At 48.2% G+C, this 18,010-nt stretch overlaps 1 protein-coding gene across 1 annotated transcript; it reads right to left on the bottom strand.

Moving 5' to 3' along the window:
- Positions 1-3,372: 3,372 nt before the first annotated feature.
- Positions 3,373-12,515, bottom strand: Ngdn (neuroguidin). The gene is made up of 11 exons (XM_048362762.1): positions 12,477-12,515; positions 12,155-12,214; positions 11,353-11,424; positions 6,270-6,407; positions 5,942-6,026; positions 5,807-5,859; positions 5,478-5,601; positions 5,214-5,382; positions 4,089-4,245; positions 3,941-3,998; positions 3,373-3,534 (listed from the first exon to the last, which is right to left on the bottom strand). The coding sequence occupies exons 1-11, from the start codon at positions 12,486-12,488 to the stop codon at positions 3,515-3,517; spliced, it is 948 nt and encodes a 315-aa protein (XP_048218719.1). The 5' UTR covers positions 12,489-12,515; the 3' UTR covers positions 3,373-3,514.
- Between the last annotated feature and the right edge of the window lie 5,495 nt (positions 12,516-18,010).

The following is an 18,010-nucleotide window of genomic DNA, read 5'->3' as shown; positions in this document are numbered from 1 at the left end:
TCTGCCTTAAGCCTCCCAAGTGTTAGGATTACAGGCCTGTACCATCATACCTGCGCTATAATGTATCTCTTTCTAATAAGGTATCCATGAAAACTGTTGGGAACTCCTGATAAACCTTCATAAAAATTCCCCCCTTATTACCCAAACCTTTATAAAACCCTAACAAAACAAAGTTTTGAGGTGAAACAAGGCCAGGCCGCACTCTTCCCTACTCCCTAAGTTGGAAGAAACTAAGGCAGACATTAAATTAAACCAAGCCAGGACTTTCTTACCATCATATGCTAACACAATAGGTGCTCATGTGCTCTAATGACAGAGAGTACTCTGTGATCTGTTATCACCTGGCATAGTTGCAGCTCGGAAGGATCAGAGAACTGAGTCTGTATTAACACAGGAAAGAAGAAAAGTGAACAACAGAAGCACCACAGAAGAAACCTCCCTATTCTAATTCTTCCTTGACCACTGTAACAGCATGCCTTAAGCTATTTTCTATGGAGGCCATAGGAGGAGGACGTAACATAAAGATCTTGGGCCTCTCGCACGCATTTCAACCAAACCAACTGCACTCAAGCACATTACATACTTATTAAAAATCCACACAAGGGCTGGGGATATGGCCTAGTGGCAAGAGTGCTTGACTTTTATACATGAGGCCCTGGGTTCGATTCCCCAGCACCACATATACAGAAAATGGCCAGAAGTGGCGCTGTGGCTCAAGTGGCAGAGTGCTAGCCTTGAGCAAAAAGAAGCCAGGGACAGTGCTCAGGCCTTGAGTCCAAGCCCCAGGACTGGCCAAAAAAAAAAAAAAAAAAAAAAAAATCCACACAAAGGGAGCTGGGGATATGGCCTAGTGGCAAGAGTGCTTGCCTCGTATACATGAGGCCCTGGGTTCAATTCCCCAGCACCACATATACAGAAAACGGCCAGAAGTGGTGCTGTGGCTCAAGTGGCAGAGGGCTAGCCTTGAGCAAAAAGAAGCTCAGGCCCTGAGTTCAAGCGCCAGGACTGGCCAAAAAAAATCCACACAAAATTCTGTCATATAATGTTCATTGGCTCTGCTATAAATACCCTCAGAAATAATTTCATTAACTGTTGGAAGCCTTTTTTTTAATGCCAAAAGGCCAAGGAAAACAAGATGACCTGAGATTAAAGACTGAATTAAGTTCATATAAGGTCCACAGAAGCAGGGATTTTGTTGTGCTTACTGGTGCACCACCAAGAGGCAAGCACAGTTGAAGGCTGGGCATCTACCTAACACGTGGCAATAAAGAGAGAGGAATTACAAGTTGTAAACAGGAATAGAAGCCCCAAGCCTTTCATGCACCACGTGACAGCTGAAGTCAGCCACCCCCTCCCCTCAGGAGCTGTTGTTCCAATGTTAGCCACAAGTCACGGTGGTGGCTAAATGACTTTTTCCATTGAGCCGCCTCCTCTTTGGCGCTTGGGAACACACAAGTCCAAGGTCTCCGGGCAGGTCAAGCTCCCCCAGTCCAGCAGGGACTGTCAGTCACCGCTCTATAAACACGTCCATCTAGGCACCACCCACAAAAACTCTGATTTGGAGGGCATATCAGAAACAAATTAAATGACTTGCCTAAGACCACCAGGTCAGCTAAGGACAGACTTCTAATTTCTAGCAGATTACAACTGAATACAGACTCTTACCTCAATCAGGCAGACCACTATAAATCTACATTCACAGGACTTAGGTTTTAGGAAGGTAATGAGTCAAATTATATTCCTACCCATGATACTGCCCAGAAAAGCCAGATACTAGGATTGTATGTTTCTGAGACCCAAAGCTTTTCAAAAGCCTCCAAATGAATTAATTCTATAGGTTCAACTTCATTTTAAATCCTTTGTTCACTTTTTTTTTTTTTTAATCACCCAAGGCCTGTGGGACCTCTAACCCAAAGAAGTTATTCTCTGGATAGAATGCAAGATCTCTGCCGGGCTCGGGTCGCCTCCCCTGGCGTGGGGGTTAAGGCTCTTCTCTACTCCAATCGCTCCCTTTCTCACCCTCTCCCCTGGTCACCCGACCCGCAGGTAAGGCCAGAGTGGAGTGGGGGGCTCAGGAAAGACCTCAGGTGCACGCGGCCGTACAAGATCGCTTTACCCTCCTTACCCGTGAAGAAAGCCAGGCGTACACGGATCTCAGAGAGCTTCAAGAGCAAATCTGATTTAATAAGGGAGGGGCTAGCAGCTGATATAGTAGAGGGCGACGAGAGAAGGGGTCATCGACCAGAGAGCTGGCGATAGGCTGGCGAGCTTGTCATAGGATCCCTCATGAGCTAACGTCACTTGGATAGCGCCACCCCAGGGGTGAAAAGCCCATGAACGGGGAGCACATGGGCTGGTGAGAAGGTTTGGGGGCTGGTTGCAAAGCCAGTTCTTCTGGTTCTGGACCCAGAGAATGGTGGCCTGCTTCCGCATTCCCCCAGGGCGTGCTCTCCGTTGCCCTTCCCCCTCAAGACCAAAGCTGAACCCCAACAGATCTCAAGTATAACTCCCACTATTCTCCTGACTTGGGGCTGGCTTTCATTCTTCTGGCTGTCACACTACGAATTTTCTAAATATCTGCTTCCTATCATTCTTTTGCAACTCTTTGTAAAAAAGACTGGCCTTTACTGACAAACTGAGGCCTTAATTATTAAAGCAAAAAGAGATGGGAACATGACTCAAGTGATAGAGCACCTGCCTAGTAAGCATGTAACAGAGTTCAAACTCCAGCCCCTAATAGGAAAAAGGAAGAAAGAAAAGGAGGGAAGAAAGGAGGGAGGGAGAAAGGGAGGAAGGGTAAGGAACAGAGGAAGGAAGGGAGGGAGGGAGGGAGGGAGGGAAGGAGGGAAAGGAACAGAGGAAGGAGGGAGGAAGGGAGGGAGTAAGGGAGGGAGGGAGGAAGGGAAGGGAAGGGAAGGGAAGGGAAGGGAAGGGAAGGGAAGGGAAGGGAAGGGAAGGGAAGGGAAGGGAAGGGAAGGGAAGGGAGGCAGACAGGCAGGCAGGCATTCTGAGAGGTAGAGATGCAGAAAGGCTCTGATAAAGGCTCTTATTTTTGTTTAAAATCAGGCTCTACTGCCACCTGGTGGCCAGGCTGCACAGTTATTAGTATTGTATAACTCTATATAGAAAGTTAGAGCAATGTGGGTTGGAACCGTTGATTGTTCTACTCTAATCTCTCAGTATTTCTTATAAAATAACCAATCTCCATTTTCTAAAGAATATGTATTACCAATGAAAACTTTACAAAGCCTAACTTCTAAAATAAGAAAAAATTCCTCATCTTTCCCTTTCCACCACTCATTCACCAAAATACCCCACATACTCAGTAACTGCAGCCATTCAATACATGTGCAAAGGGGGCTTTAGTTCTTAGGTAAAATCAACTTTATTAGTAAAAAGTCTTTCCACGTGTCCAAAGTAAATAATTGCAAGGGAAAACCCTACATACAGTGAAATTAGAAGTATCCCAAGATGACCAAAAAAAAAAAAAAAATGTAAGAATGGACACCTGTAATCACCGCCGCCTTCGAAAACCTGAAAGGAAGGGAAACCAAGAATGAGGCAAAGGATGGTTGGGAAAGCTGGATGACAGGAACACAGGCTTGTCCAGAGAAGGGCTTGACAGGGCGGGTTCCTAAGGCAGTCCTCGCTCAGTTATCCTCCCCAAAAGACTACAAGTAGGAATGAACTGAAAGGAGACAGTGGGTCCTTTGGGTGATACTTTGATTCTAGTTAAGGAAGAAAGAACATCGTGAGAGCGTGGAGATGAAATCTAGACACTCCTTCTGTGAATAATGCTCATTTCCTCCTTCGATAAAAAGAAAACAAAAAGCCTACCTACAGCCATTAATGCTCCGTCTGGAAGAGATGCTATGGGGGCTAGTGAGACCCAAGAGGCAGCATGTCAACTCAAACTTCTCCCCTGCACCGGCTCACTGACCTTTCTTCTTCCGACCTTTCTTGGGTATCTTCTTCCGCTTCTTCACGGGATTCTGGTCCTGGAGACAGAGGGAGAAGGGAGGGAATGGCGGTGCTTCCCCAGTCCTCTCGGTGCCGAGCCCCGGCGGCCAGCACCGTTCCCGTCTCACCTCGTCGGGGTGCGCGGTGCCTCCGGTCAGCGCGCTGATGTCGCTGAAGTGCGTGAGGGAGTGGAGCTGGGAGCTCAGGACACCTGCGCGCCTTCGCCGCCCCTTCTCTCGCTTGCTGACACTCAGGCGCACCATCATGCTCTCCTCGTAGTGGATCCTGCCAGACAAAGACAGTTTCCAGCAGCTCACGTCAGGAGGAGAGGAAGCTGTGGACCCGAACATGGGCCCCATTATTTATTCCTCCTCTTCAGAGAGTTCTCAAGGCTTCTCATAGTTCAACAGAGTATTTAGTAGAGACGTGGAATTCTCAGTGGCAGGCCACGGCAGTGAAATGTTCTCTGTGCTGGAGATAAACCCACGGCCCACCCACACAACTATGTAAAATATTTCCCCAGGAAGTTCTTTTGCTTCAGGCCCATCAAGTAGATCCCCTCAGTGGGTCCTTTCAGAACCTGAGTGAAGTTAAGGAATCTGAATTCAAGTTGGAGTCATTTCTTAACTTGCCTTTCCCAACCTCAGTGACATTACAGCACCTCAGACAGGCACAGGAGGGTCACACTGTAATCCTAGCTACTCAGGAAGCAGAGACCTGAAGATCATGGTTCAAAGCCAGCCTGGGGCAGGAAACTCTTTGAGACTCATCTCCAATTAACCACTAAAAAAGCCAGAAGTGGAGCTACGACTCAAGTGGTAGAGTGCTAGCCTTCAACAAAAAACGCTCAGGGACAGTGACCAGGCCATGAGTTCAAAGCCCCAGGACCAGCACACACACACACACAAAGACACTCCCCACCCCACCCCCCAAAAAACCCACCCTGCCTTTTACTGCCTTCTACACAAGGGAGACTTGTGATAGTAAGACAAAGACAACTAAAGCCCTACTATGTAGACGTGAACATATCTCCCTCCAGAATTCACTAGAACCTAAGCAGATGGAGGAGAAAACAAAAGCAACTTTTTTTTTCTCACTCTTATTCTGTACTTCAAGCTCCTAATTCTTACAACTACCATCCCAAGTTTTTCACTCCACTTCCTATGTAATGGACCAGAGGCACCCCCATTTAATTCAAAGCATAGGGCCAATTCTACACAGTGGAAATCACTTCTAACGGCAAGGGCGCAGACCTGTGCTGGTCCTCCTGACTCTGGCGGGTGGCATGCGGGTGGCGAGTGTCCCGGATTTCTTCTGGCGCCTCTGAGTACTGCTCCTTGAGCTCACGGATGACAGAGCTACTCAATGCCCGCTTCTTGGCTCGTTCCAGGCGCTTTTTCTCCCGCTCAGCCTCTGTTTCATCTATGTGATAAAAACCCAAAAGGGTTATTCCAGAACAGAGAAGAGGAAAAGAACAACCCAACACCCACCGAAAGGGCAGCAGGCACTATTCATACCATAATGTACTGGAACCAAGCGTGGCGGGACATATTTCTTAGATGCTCCTTTTGTAGATTTCTTCCCTGAAGCCTCAGACTGGCCATCTTCTGTTTCATCATCCTCTTCATCCTCAGAACTCAACTAGAGAACAAATACAGGAACTGCTAACAGACAAATGAGAAGACAATTCAAAGCTGCAATTCCCCGAGGAGATGAGAAGTGAAAGGGAGAAAAGAGACCCTCATACGAAAATACTCTAAGGTATAAGCTGGAAAGTAAAGTCACAAAAGAATACAGGAGATCAGGGATCATTCCCGAAAACAAGGAGGATAAGGCAATGCCTTACCTTGCTCATCATATTGCTAGGATGGGGTTTAAAACGAAGTGGGTCATTCTCACCTGAAATACAAAACCCAAGGCATTTTACACGATTTGAAACTTTATGATGATCCCACAATTTTGTGACGTGCTCCCTACTTACTGAGGCTCCCTGTCACTGCTGTCTTGACCAGTTTGTCAATCTGATACTTTAGTTTTTGATCCAAGGGACGAAGTTTCTCCAAAACCTGTAATATGGCAATTAGTAAGATTACCTTTCCCAAATCAAGGATACACCAGTCTCTGTATAAAACATGCACCAAAGAAGAGAAAAAAACACTCTTTTTCCATGTTGAAACATGAGTACATCCATTTAAATGAAATCTGTGTGATACCTAGGGATTGAGATTTAACAACCTAGAGCTCCAAGTGTGATACCCAGAGACGGGGATCTAACAACCTGGAGCCCCAGGACCCCAAAGACCTCGTACCGTGCGCATCTCCACCAGTCTCAAAACTGCAGCATGTCCCTGAAGAGACCCTCCAGAGGCTTTGTCAAGGATGAGGTGGCTCAGGTCCATAAGGTACATGAGCAGCAGCTGATCTTTCACTTCCAAGAAGCTAAGACCCTGAGTTAAGTAAAACAACAGGAGACACAGATTCCATTTTAGCCAAAGAATCAGGAGGCATACAAACAGGATGTTTTTCCAAATTCAAGTTTTCCCAAGCAGTCTGTGTAAACCTGAAGTACAGTAATGCCTCCTTACCTGCAGTCTTGCTTTCTGAAGTGTCAGTTACCTGCAATCAACTGTAGCTCAAAAGTTCCAAAGTATTTTTATACTCAGTCAAGTTGCTGAGATAAACTATTCATGCTTTAAACTATGCACTGCTGTGTTGTGTGTTGAAACCGTACGCCATCTCACCTGATACACGAATTACCCTTTGTCTAGCATGTCCACAAAGAACGTGCTACTTGCTTGTCAAGTCACCTCATAGCCGTCTCGCAACCATTCACCTCTTATTTTACTTAATAATGGACCCCCATATGCAATGAGGCCCCAGGGCACAGAGCGTGCAAGGACAGACTGAACTGCAATTGATACAGGAAAAGAGAACACACACAGGCTGTGGTATTACGTGCAATTTAGGTACCCACTGGAGAAGCGTCTTGAAATGTATCCCCCATGGATAACTAGTGTAGTCTCAAGCAGCAGCTATGCCCAAACGGGTCAGAGAGAAAATTATGCTAACAGAGAAGCAAAGCTTAGACAATCATTGGAAGATACTAAGAGCAATGAAATCAATAACGTATCCCTCCATAATGACTAACAGTTTCTGAAGCTCAGAGTGACTGCCATCTAAAGTTAGAGAACTCTTGGTTATCAAGGCCTGTCCTGGTACTAGGTTTACCATGGGATTTCTAGCTCCAGTGCACCCATGCTCACTCCCAAATTGTAACAATTAAACAGAATCTCCACATACTGCCAAATCTTAGGTTAATAAAAATACTGATTTTATCCCTATATGATGCAATTACATGATATAGGTGTAAACAAGTAGTTTATGCATACAGACACACTGAAAGAGAATTAAAATCCTGATCAGTTAAAAACCGTAGCGAGTATTTATAATGCGGTGCCAACTGTATGATACATAGTTTTACATGCGTAGGTGAATGTCTGGAGACAACACACAAGTAACTGCTACCCCAAGGGAGTGAGACAATGACAGGAAAGCAATGGTACTTACACCATGAAAGTTTTCCCAACAAGAATACATTAATCACCATTAAAAGGTTACACAAATGCTTTTTTTTTTCATTCCTTCCTTTGTGCTTTTACGTAACTTTCTTTTTTTCTTTTTTCTTTGGCCAGTCCTGGGCCATGAACTCAGGGCCTGAGCACTGTCCCTGGCTTCTTTTTTGCTCAAGGCTAGCACTCTGCCACTTGAGCCACAGCGCCACCTCTGGCCATTTTCTGTATATGCGGTGCTGAGGAATCGAACCCAGGGCTTCATGTATACAAGGCAAGCTCTCTTGCCACTAGGCCATATCCCCAACCCCTTTTACGTAACTTTCAAACTTTACAAAACTGAAATTGTAGTACAGGGCTAATGGTGTAGCTCACTGGTAAGTGTCTATCACATGAGAGGTTCTATCTCCATAACCTAAAAAAAAAAAAACCAAACCCCGCCCCCAACAAACCCTGCTTTATATTGATAAGCAGAAAATCACACAAATGCCATACAAGGTAACTTTTTTGTGTGCCAGTCCTAGGGCTTGAACTCAGGACCTGGTTCTCTGTTCCTGAGCTTTGTAATTCAAGACTAGCACTCTACCACTTGAGCCACAGCTCTTCTTCTGGCTTTTTGGGGGTAGTTAATTGGAGATAAGAGTCTCCCAGGCTTTCCTACTCACCAGCTTCACATCACGATCCTCTTGATCACAACACTCAGACTCCTAAGTAGCTAGGATTACAGGGGTGAGCCACGAGCACCCAGTTAAGTTCGTTTTTGGGGTTTCGGGGTTTGTTTTTTGCCAGTCCTGGGGCTTGAACTCAGGGCCTGGGCACCGTCCCTGAGTTTCTTTTGTTCAAGGCTAGCACTCTACCACTTGAGCCACAGTGCCATTTCTGGCTTTTTCTGTTTATGTGGTCCTGAGGAATTGAACCCAGGGCTTCATGCATGCTAGACAAGAACTCTACCACTAAGCCACTTTCCCAGTCCTCAGTATTTTTAAAAATAAAATAAAATAGTATATGTAGGCATGACTTAAGTTACAGTTAACCAATGAGTTTTGTGAATATATAAAGTGAAACTGACAAAGTCCACACACTGGGAAAACCTACACATTGGCAAAGATTATATAGTAGCTGCCAGGCGCTGCTGGCTCACACCTGTAACCCTAGCTACTCAGAAGGCTGAAATCTGAGGATTTCGTTCTAAACCCAGCCCAGGCAGACAAGTTCATGAAATTCTTATTTCCAATTAATCAGCAAAGAGCTGGGAAATGGAGTGCCAGCCCAGCATGGAAAAGCCAAGTAAGAACGCAAGGACCCGAGTTCAAGCTGCAGGACTGGCACCAAAGAGATTATATAGTAATAGGAGTTTAACTCAGTTTTACTCCAACACCAGAGCCCTGCATATCTTGATACCAACGTGTGGCTCTTAGTATCAGTCCTAGTGCGGTACTAAAGGATGGACTTAGACTACAAGCTGACTTTCAATTCTAAGTTACACACTGATAGTCAAATAATGGATCAGTCTTATCGGTAAAATATATTTATTTCTTTCCTGACCTAAAGAATAACTGTAAATCACAAATAAGATACATTAAAGTACTGGAACCTGGAAGGTACCTTGTCAAAGTCATTGGTCATAAAATAAAAGTTAATTCAATGATGAAACACACAATTTATATGTCTGTATTTTTACTGCCAACAGCAGTCAAAAAGATCACAGCATATCCATTGCACACATTAGTTGATGCAGAGAAGTTCTCAGTCCCACATTATCAGCTGTGTTTAGAGCCTTGTGTGTTTCAAGGGTACACAAATGTGTTAACCAAGATATGGTGTTTTCAGGTAAGAATTCAAACAGTGTAATTCCTTAGAAAGGCTAAACACATAGTCCAAAAAAATGATTACCAGGTACCCAAAGTCAGGGATGGGGGTAGGGAGATAAGGGGAGAGAAGCAAAGAGAGAAGGGACGAAGGGGGAGAACACAATCATAAAATTAAATGTGTAGCCTACAAAATGAAGAAAACTGAGGGGAGGAGGAGGGGAGGAGGTATAGGGAAGAATGACAAAAGGGGTAACAGGTCAAGAAGCATTGTATTCATAAACTGATGCCTTGGATAACTTCTTTGTACAACTACTTAAATTAAAAAAAACTGAACCATTTTTTAAAAGCGAACAACTAAGTCGCTGTGTAATCTGAGTGTATCCTTGCCCTTAATTCTGTGAAAATATGCTCCCCATAAAGCGAACACTGCCCCCCAAACAAGGTAAAAGTTATAGTGATCCTTCCAAGCCCAATTACAGTGATGAAGTAAAAATCTGGGACTTGTTGAAAGGTGGCAGGTCATCAGTAGAAGTCAGGTGGCACTACGGGAAAAATTAATCAAGCATCCATAGCATTTGAGATGAAGAACATGAAATAAGATCTACTTTTCAGTGAGAAGTATTAATGTGTACGACGGTAATTTTGTGACAGTAACATAGTCTGACTCCACGTGGTTTCAAGTTATGAATATTCAAGTCTACTGTGCTTACAGTATAGATAATTTGGTTAACTTTAGACTACTGAACTCTAAATATGCATCTCAAGCATTCACCCGTCTGTCCTCAGCAGCTATCTCCTTGGAACATATACCTACACATCCCAAGGATCTACTGCAGTGATCCACCAAACCCATTAGAAGCCAAGCAGTGAGATGGATCAAAGTACTGTAACCAGAACAAAGACAAGTAAGAATATGAGCAGTATGCTTTTCTGACATGCTTGGACATTGTCAAGTTCAAACTGAATTACAAGTACACAAGAGAAAAACAAACTGAATGGAAAAAAATAAACACATGCAATAAGAACAAAAATGAGAGATTACTAAATATCCTATTTTTATTTACCTGAGGATTTTGTTTAAATAGTATCTAAGATGCACCATTTTTATAACCAACATCTCCGAAACTGGATTGCATCTTTTAGTCAGCGGTAACTTAGCACAGTGTCACAAATAAACAGCATTTTTCTTAACAGGTTATTCCCCTTCCCCTATCCACAAGAGATACATTGCAAAACTCCCCATGGATGCTTATGGTGGACAGAATCAATTTCTAGACAAGCTATGTTTCTTCCAGTGTATAAATACCAATTACAAATTTTAACTTTAAAATTAGGACAATAAGAGATTAGTAACAACAACTAAGAACATAGAGTAATTACAGAATACAAACTATCTGGTATGTATGAAGTGTATCTTAAATTTTCCATTTGTGTTTTCAGACTATAATTAATGTCAGGTAAGTGAAATCAGTAAAACTGCAGATAAGAAGGGATTATTGTATAAAAATAAGCAGTATGCCCTGGCATGCCTTCGAGCATTAAACACAGTAACTTAAGAGGGATCCATAAGATTTATCATATTTTAGTTTTCAAGTCTTACTTCCTATGACCTTTACACATCCATCACAAAAACTACTTACCTACTTCTTCAGAACATCATCATGATGCTTTTGGGTCTCAGTACCTCTTCATATGCAGTTTCTTTCTGTACCCCTGGCTCCCATTTAGTCTTCAAAACCCTATTATTCCTTCTGAGAAGTGTTCTATCACTGGTTCTGCAGCTCTGGCAACTAACCTCACTCCTTGGCTGGCATAGCATTCTTCATGACTCTGTAAGGCGACTGCTGTTTCCCAAAGCTATTACTTTTATCTCTCTCCACTCAACTCCAGCACAGAACGTGGATTTTACTTATTTATGAACCGCTAGCACTTCAGACACATAATAAATAAGTCTATGATGAAAAAACTATAGCGAACACAATGTCAAGACATACTCTTCAAATACATATTACCTTCTCCGTAGGATAGGCACCAGACTGAACTTTTTTTGTTAGTGTTTGTACTTGTGCAGTTACAGCCATCACCTGAAATTAGGGGGGAAAAAAAAAAAAGCTGAAGGCATGGCTGAAGTAGTTGAGCACTTGCCCAGCAAGGATGCAGCCCTAAGTTGAAATTAAAATAAAACAAACAATTTTAAAATACTCAGGTTTAAAAAATAGCAGAAAACGGCTGACTAAGCCAAATCAAATATTCTCTGTAAACTATGAAGGAAAAATATCACCTAAAAATTATCTGGCACACCGTCATTGAAGAGTAGTAGCTTTTCTCCGTCCTGAGAAACTACATGAGGAATAGTTTTCTGACAGTTCAAGAGGCAAACAAAACGACAATTCTCCTTAAGCAAGAGAGACAGACACTGAGAGAGAGAGAGAGAGAGAGAGAGAGAGAGAGAGAGAGAGAGAGAGAGAGAGAGAGAGAGAGAGAGACCTTCACCAAGCCCCTGGGAGGGAGAAGACCGAACAGTGAGTTATATAAACGTATTATTGGGTGGGCACTGAAGATGCAAGCCATGTAAACCATGTCACTTTCCCCAGCACCACCTTCCTTGGAAGAACAACGAGAATCGGGTTCATTTCCTCCCAAGTGTTCTGCGTGATTCCCTGGAATCGCCCACACTTCCGGTATCTGACAGGACCCAATCCCCTTCGGGCCTGGGCGCGAGGCCGCCCCAGGGCCCGCCCCCGCCGGGCCCCCGCCGGGCCCCCAGCCGTGCGGTGGCCCCTCCACCTCGAGGGGAGAGCGCTCACGACCCACCTGCTCCTGGAGGCTCTTCAGAAGGGCCACGGCACCGGGAACATCCGACTCCAGCGCCCCCTGCGAGGAGGAGAAGAGGGGAAAGTCGTTCTGCAAGGAGGACGACGAGCAGCGCAAGCAGGGGGCCCACGGCGGGGCCCTCGGCGCCCGCGGACGCCCGGAGGCCCCGTCCCCAGGCCGGCTCCACGGGGCGGAGAACCCGCGCCCGGGGGACTTCCCGTCACCGCCCGCTCCCCACGCCACACAGTGTTTCCCTCGGGCCGCCGAAAGTGAAGACAACGGCCACACGGGCTGCGGGAGGAAGCCACCGCACGACACTCACCGGCGCCGCCATCTTTACGCCGCCGCCCCTTCCGGTGTCGTACTTCCTGAGCGCCGAAGCCGGCACGGCTCACTCACTTCCGCCCCGAAAAGGACGCGGGAGGGGCGGGTCCTCGTTTGGCCAATGGGATAAAGGAACTGGCAAATGCGTCTGGTCTGAGGGACAACGTGATGACGAAACGAGAGTCTTGGCCGGGCCGGTGGCGAATGACTGCAGCTACACCGAGGAGAGCTACGCAGATGGTTGATTGACAGTCAGCCGGCCCCATGGGAGAGAGGCGCGCACTGCGCCCGCTGAACGCGTATTGGCTCCCGCCTGCCGCAGTACCAGCCCGCTCTTGTCTTGCGGTGCCCGAGCCCGCCGCGTGGGGGCGCGCGGCCGAGTCTCGGCGGGTGGGTCCTCGGGCGACGGGGCCCCGGCCTCCCGGCCTCCGAGCGGCTCCGCGGGCCTGACAAGCCCGGCTCGGACGTGGAGGCCGGTCGTGAGGGCCGGGCTCAGTGTTAGGCCGCGCGGCTCGCTCCCCGTCCGCTCGGCCCTCGGCCCGGACGCCGGGGCCCAACGCCACCCTGGCCCCGGGCTCTGGAGGGCGTGGTTTCCATCGCCGACGCCCGCCCCCCCCCGTGACCCCCACACCGTCCCCCCGTGTCCCCTCCGTGCCCCCCACACCCGGCTCCCCGTGTCCCCCCCGCAGTGCCCATGCCCGCCCCCGTGCCCCCCACACCCGGCCCCCCGTGTCCCCCCCGCAGTGCCCACGCCCGCCCCCCGTATCCCCCCCGCAGTGCCCATGCCCGCCCCCCCCGTGCCCCCCACACCGTCCCCCCGTGTCCCCCCCGCAGTGCCCACGCCCGTCCCCTCCGTGCCCCCCCACACCCGGCCCCCCGTGTCCCCCCCGCAGTGCCCATGCCCGCCCCTCCGTGCCCCCCACACCGGCCCCCCGTGTCCCCCCCGCAGTGCCCATGCCCGCCCCTCCGTGCCCCCCCACACCCGGCCCCCGTGTCCCTTCCGCAGTGCCCACGCCCGCCCCCCGTGCCCCCCACACCCGCCCCCCGTGTCCCCCCCGCAGTGCCCATGCCCGCCCCTCCGTGCCCCCCCACACCCGGCCCCCCGTGTCCCTTCCGCAGTGCCCACGCCCGCCCCCCGTATCCCCCACACCCGCCCCCCCGTGCCCCTTCCGCAGTGCCCACGCCCGTCCCCCCGCGTCCCCCACACCCGGCCCCCCGTGTCCCCCACGCCCGTCCCCCCGTGTCCCCCCGTACTGCCCACGCCCACCCCCCGTGTCCCCCACACCCGGCCCCCGTGTCTCCCCCCCCTGTACTGCCCACGCCCGCCCCCCAGGAAGAGCCGCGTCCCGTTTTGCCCCCGGGTGGTCGATGGGGCCCATGATGGTCAAGATGCCGGACCTGTTTGCGGCCGTATCTGGACGTTTCTGGAAAGTAATGGACTGGTTCCGAGGCAGGAGGGAGCCCCCCCCCGCGGCGTGGGGTGCTGGGCCGCCACCCGGGACCCCCCCCCCCCCGCAGTGACATTCTCTCCACCCCAGTGGTCTCGGGGTGACGGTCCATTTCCGGACCCCATAACAAACTAAGCCCGAAGAGAAGACGCGGTGCTTTGGGCCTCGCCACCGCGGGTTCGAGGGCGGGGAGTCCCCGAGCCCGCCCCGCAGAGCGCGGACCCCGCGGCCCCCCGCCGCCCTGGGCCGGCGCTCATCGAGGTAGAAGCCAGGCGCCCAGGTAGGGCCGACGCCCGGGTAGAGCACCGCACACACCAGCCATGGACCCGAGGGGGACTTGGCCATCAGTGACGCGCTGTTAACTTCATTCTAACAATTGCTGCCATGTTTCCCTAGTGCAGATGGACTCCGCCCTGGGGGGGGGGGCGGGGGGTGTAGCTCCCTTACTCCATAGCCAGGGTGGAATGTCCTGGTTTCCCACCCAGTCAGTTACCAATAGCCTGCCCTCCCCCCTTTTAATCTACCAGTACTGCGGCTTGAACTCGGGCCTGAGCACTGCCCCTGAGCCAATCTGTGTCAGGGTAGAATGCCGCAATAATAGGGACATCGTTTTTTAAGTTTATTTGAACTTGAGGCTCAAAGCAACCGACCTACTACTTGAGCCACTTCTGGCTTTTTCTGAGTGGATTATTGGGACTAAGAGAATCGGGGACTTTCCTCCTCAGGCTGGCTGTGACCCTCCGTCCTCAGATCTCAGCCTCCTGAGTAGCTGGGATTATGGGCCTGAGCCACCAGCACCCAGCTAAAGTTTATTTTTTTTTAAATTCACTAAATGTATGCTTTTAGCCTAACTTTGCTAGTGCACTATCCATTTTTGACAGACACTCTAATTTCCATGTCTTGAAAAAAGGTATGCCATGAATTTGCTCTTTGGAGGAGTCATAAATTGGCAGCATTCCTCTATAAATTTGGAAGTCATTTGCAACCCATAAAGTACTTATTGGGCAGTGTCTCTTATATTGTGTGGTTCATCTAAAGCTAAAGGAAAGTACTTGCAATTTCTAAAATTTTAAATCATTTGAACACTGATGTTAGAAATGTCTTAAATCCTTAGGCAATTTATAGCTTAAATTGAAGCTCTTTCATTGAAAAATGTTTTGTTTGGGTGCTGGTGGCTCATGCCTATAATCTTAGCCATTTAGGAGTCTGCAATCTGAGGATCACAGTTTGAAGCCAGCCCTGGAAGGCTCTTATCTCCAATGAATCATGGAAAAAGCCGGAAGTGGCGCTGTGGCTCAAGTGGTAGAGTGCTGGCCTTGAGCAAAAAGAAGCCAGGGACGGTGCTCAGGCCCCGAGTCCATTCCCAGGACTGGCCAAAAAAAAAAAAAAAAAAAATGCTTATTAGCCTTTTCCTCCAAAAAAAAAATCTGTTAAAATTTCTGTAACCAAAGTAACAGATTCTTCTAGGTGCTACCACACCCAGTTTGGTTTCCTTTTAGTGCAAAAAAAAATGTAAGTCATTTCAAAATTAGATAAAATTACCAGTTCAGGCTGGGGCAGAAGGCAGAGACAAGCAAATTCGAGGCCACCCTAGGCTACCTAATGAATCCCTTTCTCATAAAACACAGCCACACAGAAAAAAACTTACAAGCTCAGATCCTGTTCAAATTTGTCCAGCCCAGACAAAATACAAGTCCAAAAACAATCAGAGCAAGCCAGGCTACAGTAGCTCACACCTATAATCCTACTTACTCAGGAGGCTGAAATCTGAGGATCAAAGGTCAAAGCCAGCTCAAGGAAGAAAAGTCCATGAGTCTCATCTCCAGTTAGCCAGCAAAAAAGCTGGACGTGGCTCAAGCAGTAGAACACAAGACTTGAGCAAAAAGCTCAGGGATGGGCTGGGGATATGGCCTAGTGGCAAGAGCGCTTGCCTCGTATACATGAGGCCCTGGGTTCGATTCCCTAGCACCACTTATACAGAAAACGGCCAGAAGTGGCGCTGTGGCTCAAGTGGCAGAGTGCTAGCCCTGAGCAAAAGGAAGCCAGGCACAGTGCTCAGGCCCTGAGTTCAAGCCCTAGGACCAGCGAGTGTGTGTGCATGCACACACACACACATTTCATCATCATAGCAAAAGTAGTTCAAGAGAGGGGCATGTGTGAAGCCCTAAATTCAAACCTCAGTATCACTTTTATTGTGCTTCTGTTCAGGTTTTTCAGACTTCAAGACTGTGCCTTCCACGAGGCTGGTACTTGATTACTCTTGGTGGAGTAACTTTCTTAGGAATGGTGATGGATGTTCCCATTAACCACTGCCATGTCCACTAACTCTAGCTGAATAGTCTGGAAGCGGTGGGGACCTGGGCTTACATGGCCCGCTGAGATGGGCAGATCCCTGTGGGGTTGGCACTCGAGACCAGCCCGGTGGTAGGACAGAAGAAGCCCATTATTAAAGCGTCACATTAAAGAAGGGGTTCTCACAAGAAGGCAATAGAATAGGTGTGTAAAGCCTGCCCGCTAAGTAGTAGTAATAAAGTCATGGATGCTTCTTTACTATTCACTGTTTGTTGGGAGTCTGTGCCTATAACTTGATGTACATAGCCTTAACATGCGCCTTACAGATAAGGATGAAGTGTAGAGCTGACGTAGAAAGCAAGGTCTCCCCGGTTCCATGCAGCTCGGCTCAGGCCACAGGAGGCTTGTGAAGCACTCGTGTAGGACGGGCCACGGGGAGGTCTTCTTGCTCGTGTTTCACTGGGACTCGCGGCTGCATTTCTAACAAGCTGATGCTTCTACTGCCGTCTCCAGACAGTGCTTTGAGGCCTAAGACTGTATATACGCTACTGTGTACTCTTTGTATGTATGTGTGCGCCAGTCCTGGGGCTTGAACTCAAGGCCTGGACACTATCGTTGAGCTTTTTTGCTCAAAACTAGTGCCCTACCACGTGAGCCACAGCTCCACTTCCCACTTTTCTTTTTTTGAAGTTAATTGGAGATAACTCTTGCCTAGGCTGGCTTCCAGCCCCGATCCTGACATCTCAGCCTCCTTCCTGAGTGGCTAGGGCTTTTTTTGGTCTCTTTTCCTCAGAATTTGAGTAACTCACCTAGGACACAGAGCTGCTCCATGGGCGGGGTTAGGATTTATGGCAATGTGTGCGTCTGCACTCTAATTACAGAGCTTGAGCTCAGGACCAGGGCACTCTCCCTTACTTTTTTCAAGACTGGCGCTCCTCCACTTGAGCCACATCTTCAACTTTTAAGCTTTTTGCTGGTTAATTGGAGAGATTAAGTCTTAAGAATTTTTCTGCCTCAGATCCTTCCGTCTCAGCCTCCTGAGCTGCTTGGATTACAGATGTGAGCCACTGGTGCCTGCCAGGAGCCAGGATTTTTTTTTCCCCCGAAGATTTCTTTATTGAGATTAAGTAACTATATAAATGTCACAGTACTGGGGTATAGTTATACTTAAATAAAGTCATAAACACATTTTAACCTTCACAATGATAAACATCATCATTTGTAATCTACAAAGGTGGTGAACTCTAGAAATATTAACAAATAAAACTATTTCTTCCAGATCAGGAGCCAGGAATTTTTTTATTTTTGTTTTTTTGTCGGTTGCAGGGCTTGAACTCTGGACCTGGTTGCTGTCCCTAAGCTCTTCAGCTCAAGGCTAGCGCTCTACCATTTGAGCCACAGTGCCATTTCCCACTTCCAGCCTTTTCTGAATAGTTTATTGGAGATAAGAGTCTTACAACTTTCCTACCCAGGCTGGCTTTGAACCTCGATCCTCAGATCTCAGCCTCCTGAGTGGCTAGGATGACAGGCGTGAGCCACCGGCGCCGGCTAGGGTCAGGATTTTTGAATCTAGATGTTTGACTCCCAAACCTGTGCTCCTAGGCTTAGGATATGCTGTCCTTCTTCTACGGGCAGGAGACAGGTTTCCAGGCTAGGGCTTTGGAGGAAACTCTGACCTATGGGAAGTAGACAGGAGCCCTAAGAGCCAAGAAGTTTACCAAGATAGGGCCTCTGTGGCATAGGATACGTAGAGTCGGAGGAAGAAGACAGAAGCCGGCCATCCTCAGCAAGG

The sequence above is a fragment of the Perognathus longimembris genome, chromosome 14, assembly GCF_023159225.1.
Source record: "Perognathus longimembris pacificus isolate PPM17 chromosome 14, ASM2315922v1, whole genome shotgun sequence".
Classification (NCBI taxonomy): domain Eukaryota; kingdom Metazoa; phylum Chordata; class Mammalia; order Rodentia; family Heteromyidae; genus Perognathus; species Perognathus longimembris.
This window is presented reverse-complemented; position numbering and strand designations above follow the sequence as displayed.